Raw genomic sequence first — 19,695 nt, forward strand, 5'->3', positions numbered from 1 at the left:
CCGCCCGCCCGGCCCCTCGCGGGCTCGCTGGCGCTGTGCGCGGCAGGCGGGGTCGGAGGCGGCGGCGGCTCCGGGGCGCGGGCGGCGGCGGCGGCGGCGGCGGCGGCGGCGGCGGCGGCGGCGGCGGCGGCGGCGGCGGCGGCGGCGGCCCGACTGCAGTCCCGGCGGGAGCCGAGCGAGCCGGGCCGGGCCTGAGCCGGCGCCATGGGGCGGCGCCGCCTGTGAGCCGCGGCGAGCGGAGCCGCGGGCGCCCAGCGGGGCCAGGCAGGCGGCGGCGCCCGAGGCCGACGGAGCGGCCGGGCCGGGCCGAGCGCGCCGAGCGGAGCGGAGCCGAGCGGCGGGAGAGGCCGCCGCCGCCGCCAAGATGGCGGACCTGGAGGCGGTGCTGGCCGATGTGAGCTACCTGATGGCCATGGAGAAGAGCAAGGCCACGCCGGCCGCGCGCGCCAGCAAGAAGATCCTGCTGCCCGAGCCCAGGTGAGGCGGGCGCCGGCCCCGGCCCCTCAGCCCCGCTCCCCGAGCCCCGACCCCGCAGCCCCAGACCACCCGGGCACTGGCCCCGAGACCCCCTCTGCCCCGCCAGCTCTCCGCGTCCCGCAGCCCTGACCGGACCCCTGCGCCCCAGGCCCTGTGCACCTGAACCCGGAGCACCCCAACGCCGGGGCTTTCCAGTTGCACTGGCTCCCCGACCCGCTCAGTGCCCCTGCCCTACTCTGCCGCCTTTCTCTTCACACACTCCGCCTGGCCCCCTTCTCCGTCAGCCCCTCGCTCTTGCCTTCTCCCCCAGAGCCTCCGTGCTCCCCTTTCTCCTCCTCCGGGTGGCCCCGGGTCCCGTGGAGTCCCCTCCTCTGCCTGCTCATCTACCTGGCCTGACTATATCGCCCATCCTTTCGCCGCCCCTACTCTCGGCATCCCCGCCTTGGGGTTCCACACCCCCCCCCCCCCCGCCCCGGTCCCCCTCGGGTGGACACTTCTGTGAGGTTTGGGGCAGACAAGTCTTCCTGGATCTTCCCCATTTTTCTGGCGGGTCACTGGCCTGGGGTGGGGATTGAGAGTGCTTTGGGGGCCGGGGTAGCGTGGGGATCAGGGTATGGTGTGCGCCACATCCCTCAGTCCCTCTCCCCTCGAATCCCTCCTCTGGTGAGGCCCGCCTGTGGTGCCCCGTGGGTACTGTTTGCCAGGGGACGTCCCAGCACCCCTGCAGCAGCTGGACCACAGCTGCCACCTCTCTGTGAGGTAACTGATATCATTGCACCTGATATCCAAGTTTCATCTGTTCAGGATTTGGGCACAGGAGTGGACAGGATACGGACAATAGCTGAGGCTGTCCAGCATTTTACGGCTTCTAGAGTATTTTCCCATTGCCTGAGCCTCACAGCAGCCCATGGGCGGGTAGGTCAGGTGTGGTTTTGTCCCCATGGAACAGGTGGGGAAGCTGAAGGCCCAGAGGTGAGTGGCCTGCCCAGTGTCACCAGCATCCAGGGTGGTGGCTGGCCACCAGATCGGGGCTTCCGGCTTCTGTTTCCACACAGTGTCCACCACTGTGGCCTGAGTCAGGGGGGCCTGGCCATTCTGCATCTACAGGAGCCATGTGCCCACCACGATCTCTCATGCTGCGTGGTGAGGCCAGCCCCAGAAGCTCCTCCATCCCTGCCTAAGACTTGCCATGCTGGTGCCCTGCCAGCCCAGGAGCCTGGGCCCGTCCTAGCTCTCCTGGTCTTTATCATGTGACTTTGGGCAAGTCCCTTCCCATTTCTGGGCCTCGGTTTTCTCATCTGTGAAATGTGGATGGTGTGAAATAAGGACTGTGACTCTGTGGCATCCTGAGTGTTTGAAGCAGGGCCCAAGGCTGCGGCGGTGGGGAGGGGGTACGGTGCCCACGTCTCTGGTGCCATCCTCTGTGACCCGTTCTCTGGGTTTCAGATTGACTGAACACCAGGCCTGGGAGAGGAAAATTGGCCTGCGTTTTGAAAAGGCCGTTAGGGCCCTTTTTTTCTAAGACATTTGCAATCAGATTTCTCAAAACGGGAACCAGACTGACTGTCAGCTGCGGGCTGTCCAGGGATCGGCGACAGTTAGAACAAAATGAGTTCAGAAATGACAAAGCCACGAGGGAGGAAATGGGGGAGTCACCCTCTGGGTCTCACAGCGGCTCTCCTTGGTGGCCTTGGCCTCGAGACCCTCTGGCAGGTTGGACTTCTGCAAAGTACGAGGCGGGGCCTTTTCTGGAACTCTCTGCGTTTGGGTAATCTCGCCCCAGAATGCATTGCTCCTGATGGGGCCCCGCCTTGGGTTGGCTCTGCAGGTGTTAGAACCATGAGCAACAAGATGTTCCTCTTTTCCTGTCCCCTTTACATCTGTGATATTGATGGTGGTGATAGGAGTAATGGTGGAAATTATAATTATTTATTTTTGACCTTTGTCATCTCAGTCGATCCAAAAACCAACCTGTGAGGTTGGCAAGGCCATGCCTTGCATGTAGTAGTTGCTCAAGAAACATCAGGACTGTGTATAGTGTCTGAAACCAGGTGAGCTGTGAGTTTTAGGGGAACACAGCAGAAGACCGAGAGCCAGGTGTCATGGGCTCTCAGGTAGGGTCACCGTCTGGCGGCGGCGCTGCATTGGGCAGATTGCCCACACCTGTGAGATGGACTAGAGGCCCTAGCAGTGACTGTTAGTGAGCTAAGGCTGGGGAAGGGCCTAGGAATCCAGGCCTCCCGCCTCGGAGGATATGCCACCCTTTGCTTTATGCTCTGCCCACCCCCTGTGTCAGATGTCTCCTGCCCTGAAGATCATTATGACTGTATCTTACGTCTGCCTGGCACTTCCCAGTTTGCAAAGTGCTTTTTACTCCATTTTATCCTTTTCACGACTGTGGGAAACAGGCCTGGCAGGTGGTATTTTCCCACTTAATAGTTGAAGCAACTGAGGCTGGGAGAGGGGAAGAGACTTGGTCCCAGAGGCGAGATGGCACTTGAACTTGGGGTCTCTGGACTCCTGCTATGCATCATTTCTTCCACACACCCCTCTGTACCTCTGCTCTCAGCCCGGTCCTTGTTTTGTGGAATGTGCCAGCTGGCACCCCTGGCCCGGAAGCACAAGGGCAGCCCCCGGCACCATCAAGGCCCAGCCCCTCGCCGCTGGCTGGGACAGAGCTGAGCTGCTGTGGCAAAGCTAGTGCACGGAGGAGACGGCTCTACGCCTGGGGTCAGGGCCAGGGACGAAGGCCGCGGTTTGTCTATGACAAGGTGCCATTTGGAGCCGTTCCCATCTTGGGGTGGTCCCTCTTGGCAGCCTCCCTGCGGCTGGTGCCCAGGTTGTGGCTTGGCCGGGAGCTGGGGCTGCCATCACAGCTCTGACTTCTGAGCGCTGCGGAACAGGAGCTGTTGGGCACAGTGCCACTCAGTTGGCACGCGGGCTTTCCCTTCTGTCACCCTATAGAACCCGAGGAAACAGACCCATTTCTCGCGCTTCTCATGGAGGGAGGCAGCAGTGCAGCTGGAATCAGGAGACCGGCTTCTAATCCCACCGCAGTCCCAGCTCACATGGGCCCCAGCACGTCCCTTATGCTGGCCCAGCCTGCCTCCGTTTCCACCTCGGTAAAACGAGGGGCTGCCCTTCACCGGTGACCTCTCCGCTCCTTCGGCCCTCGGGGTCTGTGGTCTGGGCCTCTCCCTGAAGGAGCCGCTATCTCGCTTTCCCGGCAGTGGCAGCAGTCCTGCAATTAGCGTCATTTGCTTCATGTGACCACGGAGGCCTCGTGTAATTAATCTCTGGGCTCCTGGTGGAGGAGACCGGCCTGGGCGGTCCCAGGAGATGTCCCTGCCTTCCCTGGTGACAGTGGCAGCCCCAGCGGCAGATGTCAGAGCCCGGTGCCTCTTGCAGCCTCCCATTCTCTCGGCTCTTCCTTTCCTGGTCCCTCCCCCACCGTGGATTTCCTCCTTCCTGCCCTTTTCTGGCTTCCCCGTCTCCCAGACCCGCAGCTCTTCCTCCGCTGCTTCTTCATTCCTGTTAACTCTTTGCTCCCAGGACTTCCTGCCCTTGATTTGTGGAGCGGGAAGAGGTGCAGGGGGTGGTTTTCTCCCTTCCTTCTCCTTCCAGTTCTGCATCACCAGGAGAAACCCTGCTGTTTTCAGCCTTTATCCCTTACCCAGAACTTTCCACTCCAGTAGCAGCGTTCTCCGCCCCCGCCTCCCCCCACAAAACAAGATCCTCTTTTGGGCAGTCATTCCCTCTGGGCCTTTGAAGCCCCCGCGTTCCCCAGGAATGGGTCTCCGGGACATCTTTTCCCATCTGTTCTCCTTTCCAGATCATGGGGTTTCACATTTTTGCCATTAAGTTGCTCGCCTGCCTGCTGTTCCCTCAGGAAAAGGATTTGAAGGGCGCGTGAGCATGACAGGTTGGAATCCGTGTCGGGGAATCTGGGCTCTGTCAACCCGGGAAAAATGTGTCCTATTAATGCACGATTAATTCCTAGTAGTAAACTCCCGGTGACATCAGGTGTAGGCAGGCTCTGCAGCGGTGTTTCCTGCCTGCCCCGGGCACCCAGGGAGGCTCTGCAGGGGGGCCGAGCACCTGGGGGCCGGTGGGGTGGGTCTGCGTGCACACGGCTGGTGCTTCCAGGATACTACGTTCCCGCCTCAGAACAGACAGCAGAAGCCACGAGCACGTGAGAGTCTTTGAGGAACGCACAGCCTCCAGCACACCTGCCCTTTGTTCCTGTGGCCCCGAGGGGCCAGTGTCCTCTGCTGGACACATAAGACAGAGTCACACTCGAGTTCTCACTAACCTGTTTCAAACAGGAAAAATGAGGCGTTTGGCTGCAGCCTTTTCTAAAACAATAACCTGCCCTCTCTGCATCGCTGCTAACAGGGAGGGTAGTGTCTCCGCGGGCCAAAGAGCGGGGTTTCAGAAGTGGGTTTTCAGGTGTGAATGTGTTAGCAGCTCTGTTCTCTGAGCGGGGGGTTCTCTGACTCCGGAGGCCATTCTGGGTTTGGGGTCGGGGATGGCCCCCTTTCTGGGAGCTGCAGGGCAGGGAGCCCTGGAAGTTGTTCTGAGGTGATGGCAGCAGTGAATTGCGGGGTGTAGAAGTCGTGATGTGTGACAAGGCCGCCGGAGTGCCTTTTCCCGCACATCCTGCAAGCTGTCACTTTGTGGCCACCGTGCCCTGGGGAACCTGGGTCGTTGCGGACATTCGTGGTGGGCTCGTGTGTGGTGCCCTGTGCTGTCATTTTCTCTTCCCTGGCCCAGGACTTGCTCCAGAGTTGGCCGTTTGGGTTGGTCTTTCCCATTTGATGTGTGGCCCTGTCCTCGAGCTCAGAGGATGTTGTCAGCCCCAAGGAGAGTCACTGAGAAATATTAATAAGAAGCCCCAGGGGACTTCCTCATGCTGCTGCCACCTCGGTGCCAGGTTTCCTGGAAATGCCACGGAGGAGCGTCCCAGCCACGGCTGCAGCCTCTGATCTGCTGGCTTAACCTCCGTCGTCTCCCAGAGCGTGACGGTTCCCGGAGTGGCTGTACCATACCCCCCAGGCCCGGAGTCCCCAGGCCAGCTTGCACCGTCCTGAGGTTTCGTGGTTCTGGTATTCCTGTCACACAGGAGCACAGGAACCATGGCCCTTGGCCAGCCCGGTGCCGGCCAAGGCTGCCCCCAGCCTGATGGGCTCTCACAGCCACTGGCAGTGGGTGGAGGGCAAGGCGGGCAGGGCAAGAGTCCGGGGTCCCCTGGGACTCTGCACCCAGCTCTCCGGCAGAGGCTGGGCTAGGCCCTTGCCTGGTGGGAGGCCCTTTCTCAGGGAGGGCTGGACATTTTCTTGCCGCTAACTTGGTTGGGACTCAGGGTGAGCTACTCAGCTTCTTCTGGCCTTGATTTCCTCACCATCGAGATGAGTGTGTTTGCTTCTGACCCTGCAGTCCCTCCCGGTCCATACAAGCTACGGTTTGTGACCCTGAGTGGGTGTCATCTGTGAGGCCCGTGTGCCACAGAGTGAAGGACTTAGCTTTCCCTTTGAACCATGTGGCGCCGGAAGGTGCCGGAAGTCCTCCCCTTCAGCCCTAACCCCCTCCCTGCCGTCCCATCACCCCAGCCCGCGCTCTGGGCTGGGAGGGCGGAAGTGCTCTCTCCCCTGGTGTCAGGCTGGGCCTGCTCCTCAGAGCAGCTGGAGCCAGAGTGAGCAGCCCTGGCTGTTGGGCAGCAGGGCCGGGCAGCTCCTGCCAGGGGGCCCTTGCTCCTTTGGCAGGGCAGGTATCGGGCTGTGCCCACTGGGGCTCCCAGACTGTGCGGCACGAGTGCCTGAGGCTGGTCTGTGAGCAGAGTGGAGTGGCAGCCGCTCAGGCTCAGGTTCGGGGGTGGGGTGCTCATGGGCCCAGCGGCGGGGCAGGCTCGCCAGTCAGAGCCCCACCCTCTGAGGACACAGCAGGTGTGGGGCTGAGACCCCAGCAAGACTGGGGAGCTTCTGATCACATTCCAGAAGGAGGCGCTTGCTGGGGGTTCCAGCAGGAGGGCTCCCTTCAGGAGAGGGAGGGAGCTGACGGCCCTCGCAGCAGGGCTGCGTTCTCCTCTTGCTGTGTCCTCTCCGCCATTTTCAGTGGCCAGCTTGGTGTTGGCAATTCAGCATTTGTTGACATCCTCATTTTACAAGTGGGGAAACTGGACATTTAAAGTCTGTGACTTGGCCTGGCCTCAGGGAGGGAGGTGGGGAGGGCCATTTGGAGCCCAGGCCTGGGTACCGGTCCGACTGCAGCAACTTAGGCCACTGAGGCCGTTCCCTGGAGGGGCTGGGTCCTTCGGGGGCTGGGGGTGGGGCTGGGGCGGGGAGGGTGCAGATACTGGGCTCTCCGGACAACCTGGAGTCCATCTGGGGACCACGTGCTCCTGGATATCAGAGTTGTTGACCTGGGCGGGGACAGGAATGCTGCTCTGGGGCCTTCGCCACTCAGACTCCGCCAGTAGCAGGGAGAGGGGGTAGGAGATGAAGGTGACCCAGCCCAGGAGGCCGCCACCGCCTCCTGTGCCAGCCTGTACTTGCCACCCTGGCGGGAGCATCCCCCATAACACACTTGTCTGACCTGCCAGCTCCCTGGGCTCCAGCCCTGTGGGAATGGACAGGAAACCCTAACGTTGCGGCCTTGGGGGCCTCTCCTTCAAGGACTCCGCTGAGTCTGACCTCGTGTTTGGTTGGGGGGGTGTGTTTATTTTATTTAGAAAACATTTTTTCTTTTTAAGGAAGAAAGTGGAAGTGCTGCGGGCTGGGAAGAATGCTGTGGCCATCCACCCTGTGCAGCCTTCCGAGGGAGGCAGGGCCTGGCCACTGAGCAGCGCGGAGCCCGGGCCTTTCCTCCGCGCCCTGGGCTGAGCCGGTGGCAGAGCCCCCAGGAGGGCAGAAGGCCCGCGCCGGGTGCCATGCCTGGAGAGGAGCTGGCGGCTCCGCTCTCTCGCGGGCAGGCCCTCTGCGAGCGCGTTTCCCGGCCTTTGCACGTCCAGCCCACGAGCCCGCAGCGGGAAGTGGCACTGCTCTGGGCTGGGCATTCCCATCGCGCCACCTTGGCTGAGCTGGCGCCAGTCTTGCTGGTTCAGGGGCAGGGGGCTTCCCAGTGACTGTTGCAGGGGCTATGCCCAGCTGCCCCATGGGGTCATCTGACAGGCTGGAGTCACCCTGCCTGTCACCTGCATCTGCCTGTCTGGACGTTCCCTCTGACCATCCAGCCCCATGGAAGATCAACATCTTGTGATATTTCTTCCCTCTTTATTGCTTTGTCCACCTCCCAGGAGAAATCTGGCCCTCGCAGGGTCCCCGGGCTCCACACCCCTACCTCCCAGCTGCCTGGTCTCGTGACCCTGCCAAGCCTTCGCTACCTTGGACTGGGCCCACCCCACTGTGCTTCAGCCAGCACACCCCCCGGCCTGTTTCCCTGTCCGAATGGGAGGCCCCAAGCTGTCCCTCGCAGAGCTGGGAGCCCTGAGAGATCGGCGCAGAATGTGCCCCACAGACTCCCTGGGCTCCCTGTCCCCGGTCCGCGGGCCCCGGGGACGGGCTGTGTCTTGCTCAGCGTCACACGGGCCCCGGGGTGGGGGCTGTGTCTTGCTCAGCGTCACAGAGTTTTTAGCTTCTGATGTGTGTGGATGTGTGTGAAGTGCATGAGGGACTTGGGGGCTGGTCTCACCTCCTGAGTCCCTGGGAGTCCCACGGGGCCAGGGAGATGTGTCCTTGATGGTGGCTGGTGGACGTGAGCAGGTGTGTGGCCCCCAGGAGGGGAGAGTGTGCCAGCGTGGCTGAGGGCCACGTCCCGGCCTTGGAGTCCCTGTGGTTGTGGAGGGCGTCCTCACTTTCTGGGAGGGAACCGGCTCTGACATGGTAGTTCAGGGCCACTGGGCCGTTGGCCCTCAGCTGGGGCTCTTCCCTTGTCGGCTGGAGTCACAGGATGGCGACACAGGAGGGCTGTCCAGGTCATCGGCACCCTTCTTCCTGCTGGAGACAGTTTTCGGAGGAGGTCACGGCATCTCCGAGCGTCTGGGGGGAGGGGTCACAGCTCCAGGACTGCTCACGCCGGCTCTGCACGCTCCCATGTTGTCTTGCGTGGCCCGAATGCGGACAAGGGCCCGGGAGGGCCTGGGCCTCCACCCAGACCACCTGAGAAGGAAAGTGCTGAGCAGGACAGGGCAGGAGTTGCCCCGCCTGCGAGCCCAGGCCAGGGGTTGGGTGGCGTCTGCTGGCTGCACTGGCCCTGCCTGGAGCCTTCTCTCCTCAGGCCCCCTCTCTGATGGGGCCCAGGGCCTCAAGACACCCAGCTGGCCTCGTCAACTCTTCTTCTGTCCTTCCATCCATCCATCCAACAGACGAGCCTGCTCCTGCCCCACCTTGTTTCTTCCCCTCCTTCCTGGCCCAGTGTCATCAGCTACCTGGGCTTCCTCCTGTGGTACCTACCCCGAGCAGAGTCTGCCCGCTCACCCGCCGCCCTGGACCGAGCTTCCCAAGTGTTGTCTGCTGAGCCTCCGCCCTGCCCCGTGGCTCATCCCTGGCTGGGTCTTCCCTGCCTGCCCCCATGCCCACCCACCTGCCCTGGACTTTGTCACCTGTGACATCCTGTTTGCATTTGAGGAACCCAGTGAGGTTCTGCCTTCTCCACACGGCCTCTCCCAATGACCCAGAACATTCTTTCCTGCCTGAGTCTCTTCCAGATGACAGGGCCCCACTAAGGCTTTGTCTCATGCTGTCTAATGTCACAGAACCACCAATGCAGGACTGGGAGGGCCTGCCTTGGGGGGGCAGGGTTGCATGGCACCTTCCACTAGGTGATGGGCAGCAGGACCCTGTGCTGGGCTCCAACAGGGGTACGGGGATACAGAGAGGTGGGCACACAGAGTCCTCTTCATCCGTGGCCTGCTGGCAGCTCCACGTATCCTGAAGCCTGTGAGCATCGCACGGGCTCAGGTGTGACTGCCCAGCACGGCCCTCAGTATGGGCAGCTGGAACCCAGGCTAGTGAGGTCCAAATGGGACCACAGCTGGTTGGCAGGGTGGGACTGCAGGTGGCCCAGGAAAGGAGAGGAAGGGACAGCAAGAGGTGACTGAGGCGTGAAGTGCCAGGTGTGGCATTCCCAGACAGCACTCGGCAGTGGGGGGAGATAGCCGGGGGCAGGGAGTGTGGGCTTGGGCTTCCGTGGTCACAACAGTGGCCTCTGCTCTGCTGCCCTCCCAGGCGACCCAGGGGCAGGGGGTTTTTACTTCGGGTATCAGGGACACGGGAGCTGAGGCTTGGCTTTTCCTTTTCAATATTGAGATATAATTCACATAACGTAAAATTCATCATGTTAAAGTGTACAATTCGGTGGATTTTGGTACATTTACTGTGTTGTGCAACCTTCACCACTACCCGATTCCAGAACGTTTCCGTCACCTTATAAAGAAACCCTGTGCCCATTAGAAGTTATTCCCCTTTTCTTCTCCAGCCTGACACTCACTAACCTGCTTTCTGTCTGTAGACTGGCCTGTTCTGGATAGGTGGTATAAATGGAATCACGTAACATGTGGCCTTTTGTGACTGTCCGTTCACGTAGCAGAATCCTCTTAGGTTTATCCATACCGTGACGCACTCATACACCAGCACTTCACTCCATTTCCTGGCCAAGTAGTATCCCATTGTCGGGATGGGCCATATTTTCGTGACCCAGAGCGATGACACCCACCAGCAGTGCCCTCCACTCTGGATTCTGGGAGAGGAAGCAGCGACCTTCCAGGGAAGCAGGGCCAGCAGGCCTGACAGGAGCCTTGGGGGCTCCAGGTCACCCCGGCCCCTGTGTCTTTCAGCATCCGCAGCGTCATGCAGAAGTACCTGGAGGACCGGGGCGAGGTGACCTTCGAGAAGGTCTTCTCCCAGAAGCTGGGTGAGTACGGTGGGGGTTCTGCTGGCCCTGGGGCTTCTGCCACTTGTCCAGCTGCCCGGGGCCGCCTTCCTGCCCCCATCCCAGCCGACTGGGCTGTGCTCCCCTCTCCCAGGAGGTTTGGCCTCCCAACCACCGGGGCAGGGGGCAGGGCAGCCAGCGAGGCTGGCCCCGGTGGCAGTAGGCAGGGCGGTGACGTAGTGCCCTCCCAGCCCCTGGCCGTCAGCCCCGGAGCCCCCCTGAAGGGGCGGGGCCAGCAGTCTCCCAGGGCCGCCAGGGAAGTTCCTCCTTTGGGGTTTGTTTTTGAGAGTTGCAGCTTCCCCTTGGTGCAGGCACAGCTGCTCGGGGCCGTTGGTAGAACTGACAGGAAGGGGCGGGGCCCTTCCTGTGGCGCCCGCCAGGCTGTGGTCGCCCCCACCCCCACCCCCGCAGCCCCAACGGGCCCTCTTTGTGAGCAGCCTGCTTTGGCCGGCCCCTCCGTTCCTCGTCCTCAGTGCCCGTGTCTTAAAGGCTTCGTGGGTCCACCCCACGGACCTGGCACACACGGAAGGGTGAGGCGGGGCACAGGGAAGCAGGCTTCGGCCACACACGGCTCCGGCTCTGAAATGGGAGTGGCCCGGCCTGGCAGGATCGGGCGAGTCAGTGTGTCGGGAAGCACGCCGTGTGAGTCGCCTGCCTGTGCTGTGTGACCTGGCACATTGCTTCACCTCTCTGAGTCTCACCTGGGAGCTAGGACTCAGGAGCCCCGCTGCCCAAGACTGTTGGAGGGCCAGATGAGGCAGTGGCAGTGAAAGCCCCTGGCCCACTGGGAAGCCCTGGTCACAAGTCACTAAAGGCACACTATCGAAAGGCCAGTCTGCCCTTACCAGAAGTGCTGGCCGCGAGCTCTGGCAGAGGTGGAGGTGCCCAGGCAGTGGGGACGGTGCCCCCAAGAGGTGTGGAAAGTCACCCAGCTCGAGCTTGGTCACGCGTGTTGGGCTGGAGGGAGTAGAGACCACCCTTCCTTCTGCTTTGCCCTCCAGGGCTGCTCTGGGGCCAGCCTTCCGGCCCCCATCCCTGGGGAGGATGAGGCCTAGCCCATGCAAGGTCTCCCGTGATCCCTTACTGCAGCCCGTCTCACCTCTTCCCTTCCCCAGAGGCCCATGCCCTGTGAGGCCCCCTGCACCAAGGCCACACTCTCTGGCCTGTCCTTCCCAGGACCTGCCACTGGACAGAAGGGCCCTGAGTTCTACTCATGCTGCCACACACCGCCTGCCTGACAGGTCTCCCTGAGCCTCGGTTTCCCCAGCTGGACCTGCCCTCCCTGTCTGCCTGTTTCTCGTGGCTGCTGTGAAAATCAGCCAGATGACAGAGGCGGGTGTAAGGCCCAGGGAGAGGAACAGCCCCCCGATCCCCGCCCGGAGGCTGCCTTCCTGCCCCCACACAGCAGCCCTGGCCTGGGCCGGGTGGATCTCACTGACCCTGCACAGCCTGACCGGTGGGTGTGTCGCCCTCCTTGAGGAGCTACAGGCCCCAGACTGCAGTGAGAGGGTGGGGGACCCAGGCGCCAGAGTCTACTCCCCACCTCTGCCTCACCAGGGCACCTGTCACTTTCCAGCCATCATCTGAGGAAGCAGATTCTGAGAGGGGTAGAGATGCAGGCGCCCCGACTCCAAGAATCTTTGGTTGGCGACAGCCTCCGAGGCCACCTTGCCCAGCCTCTGCCTGGAGCAGAGATCACCTCTGCCACCTCCTTGGCCAGTTCTGCCCAGGAAGCCCCAAGCCCACCCCACCCTCCGTATGGGCAGGCCTCTGCGGGGTGTGTGGCTCTGCGTGATGCACAGTGCTTGCTTTCAGGGTACCTGCTCTTCCGAGACTTCTGCCTGAAGCACCTGGAGGAGGCCAAGCCCTTGGTGGAGTTCTACGAGGGGGTGAGGCTGGGCTAGCCTGGCCCTGCTGTGCGTGGAGAAAGGGGCAGGGCTTGGGCTGCTTTCGCTGAATCTGTAAGACACCCCCGCGCCCCGCTGGGCCAAAGCTCACCTGTGGGGATCTTGTCCTTTAGATCAAGAAATACGAGAAGCTGGAGACAGAGGAGGAGCGCCTGGCCTGCAGCCGGGAGATCTTTGACACGTACATCATGAAGGAGCTGCTGGCCTGCTCACACGTGAGTGCCCGGGCCCGCGTGCTGGCAGGGGCGTGGGGACGGGAGGGGTGGACCCGTGGAGAACGAACACACCTCTCTCTTCCCCAGCCCTTCTCGAAAAGTGCCATCGAGCACGTCCAGGGCCATCTGGTGAAGAAGCAGGTGCCTCCGGATCTCTTCCAGGTGTGTGCTGGCCTTTTCCCCGCTGCTGCCCAGCCCAGCCGGGGTCCCCCTTGGGCAGCACAGGTCCCGGAGCCTGGTCAGCTCCCACTCTGGCTCAACCACCAACCTCCTGCTTCCTCCTGTAGCCATACATCGAAGAGATCTGTCAGAACCTCCGAGGAGATGTGTTCCAGAAATTCATTGAGAGGTGAGAGCGGGCTGTGAGCGGCAGCAGAAGGTGGGGAAGGGCCGCTCTGAGAAGGGGCATGGATGGCGCGGAGGAGAGAAGCCAGCCTGCTTTAGTCCCCAACGCACGGGCCCCTGGGGCTGTCTACACGTCATCGCGGGGGCTCCTAAGAGGTCGTCACCTCCCTGACACTCCCCGACACTCCCGCCCCACCCTTCTCAGCACCAGGCATCTCCAAGCCTGTCCAGGGAGGGTCGAAAGGGAGCGAGGGACCACCCATGCATCTTCCTTCCCATGGACTGTCTAGCCCCTTGCTGGGCCCGTCGGGGTTGAGAAGCATCAGGCTGGTGGTAGGGATGGGCCCGAGAGGACACACTGCCCACCCCGCTGCCCACTGTGGCCTTCACGGTGCGTGGGAGTTGTAGGGAGATTTCAGCTCCATGCAGGGAACAGCTTTCTTAATGTCCCAGCTGCTTAGTCGTGGAGTGGGGGCTTCACAGGGAATGAGTGGTGTGTCACTGGAAGTATGCAAGCAGGGATGGGGTGAGCATTGTTGTGGATGTGGTAGCAGGAAGTCGGGGTCAGACTGGAAGACCTCACCTCTAAGCTTATCTCAGCAGGAACCCACAGACAGACAGCAGCGCCAGCATTGCACGGGCTGGGGGCAGCTCGGGCTGGCAGTCTTCCTGGGCAACCCCAGAAGAGGGCACTGAGGCTCGGGAGCCCAGGGGATGGTAGTGGGTGAGGCCGGCTCACCCCAGCATCATTTCACTCACTTTCTAAGGCTCAACTGAGCCTGGTTTCTTCTCTCGCAGCGATAAATTCACACGATTTTGCCAATGGAAGAATGTGGAGCTCAACATCCATGTGAGTGGGCTGGGTGGGCGTGGAGAGCCCCCTCCCTGCTGCCCCTCCCCAGGGACCCGGGCCCCAGGGCTGGGCCAGGGCCGGGGAGGCCAGGGGAGTCGACCCTTCAACGCCCAGGGGCTGGCTGTGGGGTTGGTGCAGGAGCCCAGCGGGGACAGCTCAAGGCAGGGAAGCACATGACGACGGTGGCCCCAGGGCGGGGCCCAGGCATCCTGCACTGACCCCATCGCTGCCGTCCCCGCAGCTGACCATGAACGACTTCAGCGTGCACCGTATCATCGGGCGAGGGGGCTTCGGTGAGGTCTACGGGTGCCGGAAGGCCGACACGGGCAAGATGTGAGCACTTGGTGGCATGCCTGAGGGAGAGGAGGGCCACGGAGGGGTGCCCTGAATGGGCAGGTGTCCGCAGAGGGCCACACACGGTTCTTGCTGTGGTACCTGCCGTGGCCCCTGGAGCCCTGGCCCACCAGCACTTCTGCCCTCTCTCTGTCTCTGTGTGTCATACGCTTGTCGTGGCGTCTAGTCTTCCCCACAAGGGCCCTGAGGACTGCCCACCCCGCCTCGCCCCTGGGGCCCTGCACTGCAGGTGCCAGCGGACCGCCTGACCAACCAGCCCCTCCCCTGCAGGTATGCCATGAAGTGTCTGGACAAGAAGCGCATCAAGATGAAGCAAGGGGAGACACTGGCCCTGAACGAGCGCATCATGCTCTCCCTCGTCAGCACCGGGGTGAGCGGGCAGCTGGCCACCAGCTCAGCCTTTGGCTCGGAACCTGGCGCAGCTTCTGCTGACCTCCTCTCCCACCCCTTCCTAGGACTGCCCGTTCATCGTCTGCATGTCGTATGCGTTCCACACGCCAGACAAGCTCAGCTTCATCCTGGATCTCATGAACGGTGAGTGCCCGGCCTGGCCCCAGGTGGACCTCGGGGCTGGGGGCCGGGGTGGGAGCTGAGCACCCCCCTGCTCGGCTGCTTCCCTCAGGCGGGGACCTGCACTACCACCTGTCCCAGCACGGGGTCTTCTCCGAGGCCGACATGCGCTTCTACGCGGCCGAGATCATCCTGGGCCTGGAGCACATGCACAACCGCTTTGTCGTCTACCGGGACCTGAAGGTGAGGCGCCCCGCCCTCCTCCCAGCACAGGCTGCCCCCGTTCCCCAGACAGGCCCGGCCCGGCTCCTTGCCTGCGCGCCCCCGACCCAGGGCCCTGTCCCTGGACACGCATACCCTCTAGAGCAAAGACAGCGCCCCAGCTGGCGTATTGCCCGGCCGGGCCCTGTCCTGAGCTGCTCGGGGGAACGGCTCACTGGGCTTCCTCCACAGCCGGCCAACATCCTGCTGGACGAGCATGGCCACGTGCGCATCTCAGACCTGGGCCTGGCCTGCGACTTTTCCAAGAAGAAGCCCCATGCCAGCGTGTGAGTGCCCCAGCCCCCTCTCCCTTCCCGCACCCTCCACCAGACCCACTCATGGCCTCCTCGCTCCCACAGGGGCACCCATGGGTACATGGCCCCCGAGGTTCTGCAGAAGGGCGTGGCCTACGACAGCAGCGCCGACTGGTTCTCCCTGGGCTGCATGCTCTTCAAGCTGCTGCGAGGGTGAGTGGCCGTCCCGGGGCGGGGGGGGGGGGGGGGGGGCGGGACAGAGACAGGCTCTTCCCCGGGCCGGCAAGGATCGTCCATGCTGCCTGCCTCAGTTTCCCCATTCCCGTTCTCTGACCTTGGACTTCGGCCTTTCTTGCCCAGGCATAGCCCTTTCCGGCAGCACAAGACCAAAGACAAGCATGAGATCGACAGAATGACATTGACCATGGTGCGTGGAGGGTCCCAGCCCGGGGAGGCTGGGCGGAGTCCACGGGGGGCCACAGTGAGGCTGGGGTCTCCTGCGGGCATCAGGGTCTCACCCGCCAGCAGCCATCTCCAGCCACTTAACCCCACTCTGGCCTCCTTCCCTGTAGGCGCTCCTCTCTCTGTCGTCAGAGCAGAGACGCCTGCTAGGGGCCAGTTAGGAAGCTCTCCCTCTGCTGGGGGCCTGGACCCTCCCGCCCCTGCCCCAAGCAGCCTCAGGAGCCCCAGAGCTGGGATGGGGCCCGGGCCTCTGCCAACGTCCCCCTACTCCTCCCTGCAGGCTGTGGAGCTGCCCGACTCCTTCTCCCCTGAGCTCCGCTCCTTGCTGGAGGGCCTGCTACAGAGGGACGTCAACAGGAGGCTAGGCTGCCTGGGCCGAGGGTGAGTGCCTGAGACCAGGGCCATTGTCCCAGGCCTTCCCTCCCTGCTGGGCCCTGGGTGGTGTCCACGCTGCTGTGTCCAGGCCTCTGCAGTGGGCTGCTGGGCCAGTCTGCCCAAGCCTCTGCCTGTGCCCCTAAGAAGACAAGGCCTGTGTCCTGTCGCTGGAGCCTCCTCCATGGTCCCAGCCTCCTTTGAAGAGTTCACAAGCTGGGGCGTGGCCAGCCCTGCCCAGTGTTCTCAGGGGGAGGGCTCCCTGTGGTGCAGCTGCTGGAGGGGGGTGTGGACCAGCTTCCCGAGGGGCCTTGTAACACAGATGATGAGGACAGCAGCTTTTTATGTTTATTAAACATTTACTAAGTGCTGAGCATGATGTGGCACGATTCACAATATTAAAACTCACGCCAGCCCTACGATGTGGGAACTGCTGTTCTCCCCATTTTAGAGATGGGGAAACCGGCTGAGGTTTAAAGGACTTGCCCAAGGTCGCAGAGCCAGAGAGTGGCTGCACCAGGAGTTAACCTAGGCCACCTGCCCCACAGCCCAGGCTTTGCCCCCCGGCCTGGGTGGTGCCAAGCCCTGATGACCCGCTCTCCCTGCAGGGCCCAGGAAGTGAAGGAGAGCCCCTTCTTCCGTTCCCTGGACTGGCAGATGGTCTTCCTGCAGAAGGTAACAGCCTGGGGGCTGGGGCCAGGTGGGGCCCTCTGTAGCCCCTGCCCCAAGCTGATGCTCAGCCCCTGTTCTGCTACAGTACCCTCCCCCGCTAATGCCCCCACGAGGGGAGGTGAATGCGGCAGACGCCTTCGACATTGGCTCCTTTGATGAGGAGGACACAAAGGGAATCAAGGTACTGGCCCTTGCCTGGCCTCTCAGCCCTGAGCTCTAAGCCCAGCCCGGCTGGCATCCTCCTCCCTCCTCTGCCCTGTGAGACCCCCATGCCAGCCCCGTCTGCCTGTTGGGCCTCAGGCTTCTCCTCCCCAAACATCCCTGGGGGCGGCGGTTGGACCAGACCACCCTGCCCCGGGGCCCTGCAGCCAGGCAGGCCTGTGGCCCGATGGATGTCTCTTCCCTGGCCCTGCGGTGAAGTTACTGGACAGCGACCAGGAGCTCTACCGCAACTTCCCCCTCACCATCTCGGAGCGGTGGCAGCAGGAGGTGGCAGAGACTGTCTTCGACACCATCAACGCTGAGACGGACCGGCTGGAGGCCCGCAAGAAAACCAAAAACAAGCAGCTGGGCCACGAGGAAGGTGAGGGTTGGCGGCTGCTGTGGGCGCCCAGTGCCCGCCTTAAAGATCGGAAACAGGCTCAGGTTTCAGCCAAGGTCACAGCCAGAGAGCAGCCGACCCAGGATTCAAACCCGGGCGGAGCGGGCCCGGCTGAGTCCCCCTCTCACTCTCTTGCATCAGACTACGCCCTGGGCAAGGACTGCATCATGCACGGCTACATGTCCAAGATGGGCAACCCCTTCCTGACCCAGTGGCAGCGGCGGTACTTCTACCTGTTCCCCAACCGGCTCGAGTGGCGGGGCGAGGGCGAGGCCCCGGTAAGGAGTGGGCCGGGGCCCCTGGGGTTGGCGGCTGGCGGGGCCTGTCCCGTGCCCTCACCGCCCGCTCCCCGCCCCGCAGCAGAGCCTGCTGACCATGGAGGAGATCCAGTCGGTGGAGGAGACACAGATCAAGGAGCGAAAGTGCCTCCTTCTCAAGATCCGCGGCGGCAAGCAGTTCGTCCTGCAGTGCGACGTGAGTGGGGGCCCGGGGCGGTGGGTGGGGGCGGGGACAGAGTGGCCTTTGGGCCCCCCGCCGACAGACCTCGGGCTGTGTGCAGAGCGACCCCGAGCTGGTGCAATGGAAGAAGGAGCTGCGTGACGCCTACCGCGAGGCTCAGCAGCTGGTGCAGCGGGTGCCCAAGATGAAGAACAAGCCGCGCTCGCCCGTCGTGGAGCTGAGCAAGGTGCCGCTGGTGCAGCGCGGCAGCGCCAACGGCCTCTGACCTGCTGCCGCCACCCGCCCGGCCGCCCTCCTGCCCGCCCGCCTTTTATAAACCTCTAATTTATTTTGTTGAATTTTTATTATTTGTTTTCCCGCCAAGCGGAAAAGGTTTTATTTTGTAATTATTGTGATTTCCTGTGGCCCCAGCCTGGCCCAGCCCCCAGGGAGGGGCCCCGCTTGCCTTGGCTCCCGCTGCCGCCCACCCAGCCCCTGTCCAGCCACCCTCGGCCCCGCCCCCAGGGGCCACCCACCCCCGGTGTCTTCCCATGCAAGGAGAGCAGCCGCCCCCAGCGGCCCTCCTGCCCCTTCCCCAGGGATGGTGCCACGTGGAGTTGGGCCACCTCCAGCTCTGTGCCCACAGCCCAGCTGGGTGGCCCGGTGTTCCCCAGCCCAGGGGAGGCCGCAGGGCAGGGATGCTACTTGAATTTTCCCACCGCGGCCCCTCCTGTAACAGGGACACAGCCCTGCACTGACCTGCCCTCCAGCTAGTCGGTAGACAAGGGGGCCCGTTGTCTCCCTGACCCCAGGGCCTCCCGCGTGACTTAGGCTCCTGCACCCTTTCTTGGGAAGAGTCCCCCGTTCCCACCTTCCCTGGACACCATGGGGCTTGGCCAGGAGGGTGGCGTTGGCAGCGGCTGCTGCTGCCCTCACCGAAGCCCCCTCTTCTTCCCACCCCAAGCGCCCAGGCTCAGGGACCACAGAAAAGGCACCTGTGGATTGTGCCACGCTGGCCTCGCCTGGCCCCGAGCCCCCCTTCCCTGGGCTGGGCAGGGCCTCTTCTGCCCAGGACCACAGGGGGCCGGCCTGGGCTGGCCGGGCAGCACAGTGAGAGGGGGCCGGGTGGGGCAGCCCTCCCCACACCAGGCCGCTCCGTGCGTGCCCCCGGCCGTCCAGCTCCAGAGCCCCGTGTCCCGTCAGTGCCACTGCCCACAGGGCGCCACCTCGCCCGCAGCATGCCCCCTCATGCCAGTCGCTGCCGTGTGTGGTGTCACGCCCTCTCCCCCGGGGCTGCGTCAGCGGGCCCTCCACTCCCATCTACTCACCCCCACCCCCGGGGCGTCTCTTTGCCGATTTTTGAATGTGATTTTAAAGAGTGAAAAATGATATACGCGTTTTTATAAAAAATGGTGCCTGACTCCTTGGCTCTGTCAGACTCTTTTGTGCTCGATGGTCATTTTCAGTCTCCACGGGGCTGGGGCCTGAGGAGAGAGGGTCTTGGTGGTGCCAGATCCCCTCCACCTCCACAGCCGGCATCCACGGCCAGCCCAGGCCCAAGCACCCCGGGGCGGGGAGGGGCTCCCACTCCGCCCCTCCTACCCTGTGGGAGCAGAAGGGATCTTCCGCCCACTGCCAGGGAAGCAGGAGGAGGTGCCTGCCCTTTGGTGCTTGGTGTCATGTTTGGACCGACCGAGCCCACCTGGCCCTCCAGGACCCATGCTGAGGACACCCCTGTGGACAGATGAGCACCTCTGCCCTTGGGGCCACACCACAGTCTCTGGCCTTCGCCTTCTCTGGCTTTGGTCTTACCTCCGGCCTTGCTGTGCAGCCTCCAGTAGAGGCCTGAGCCTGGGATACCCCAGCACCAGGCCTCATGTACCCAGAGGCTCTATTCAACTTTCTTTTCCCCAAGTCCCTGCCGTCCAGGCCCGCACGGGTGATGTTGCTGCTGCCCGCTCTGTGCAGGACTCTGCTGGCAAGGACTCAGCTCCACGGAGTCTCTGAGGAAATGGCTTTTCAGCTGGGCCTCCAGCATTGGGGTGGAGGA

The 19,695-nt window shown here is 63.0% G+C and overlaps 1 protein-coding gene across 2 annotated transcripts; it reads left to right on the forward strand.

The window, feature by feature from the left end:
- The first annotated feature begins 64 nt into the window (after positions 1-64).
- On the forward strand, positions 65-19,065 carry GRK2 (G protein-coupled receptor kinase 2). Of its 2 annotated transcripts, none has more exons than XM_032640173.1 (21): positions 65-477; positions 10,307-10,383; positions 12,217-12,290; positions 12,422-12,523; positions 12,611-12,685; positions 12,811-12,872; positions 13,667-13,718; positions 13,963-14,054; positions 14,346-14,445; positions 14,531-14,609; positions 14,698-14,828; positions 15,039-15,133; positions 15,206-15,313; positions 15,461-15,527; positions 15,843-15,943; positions 16,543-16,609; positions 16,692-16,787; positions 17,027-17,189; positions 17,349-17,485; positions 17,571-17,681; positions 17,767-19,065. In XM_032640173.1, exons 1-21 carry the CDS (start codon positions 365-367, stop codon positions 17,929-17,931), a joined length of 2,067 nt encoding a protein of 688 aa, XP_032496064.1. In that variant the 5' UTR covers positions 65-364; the 3' UTR covers positions 17,932-19,065. The 2 variants fall into 2 exon arrangements, with proteins under 2 accessions (XP_032496064.1, XP_032496063.1); XM_032640172.1 differs by having other exon boundaries at positions 66-477; positions 17,568-17,681.
- The last annotated feature ends 630 nt before the right edge of the window (positions 19,066-19,695 follow it).

The sequence above is a fragment of the Phocoena sinus genome, chromosome 8, assembly GCF_008692025.1.
Source record: "Phocoena sinus isolate mPhoSin1 chromosome 8, mPhoSin1.pri, whole genome shotgun sequence".
In the NCBI taxonomy this organism is placed as follows: domain Eukaryota; kingdom Metazoa; phylum Chordata; class Mammalia; order Artiodactyla; family Phocoenidae; genus Phocoena; species Phocoena sinus.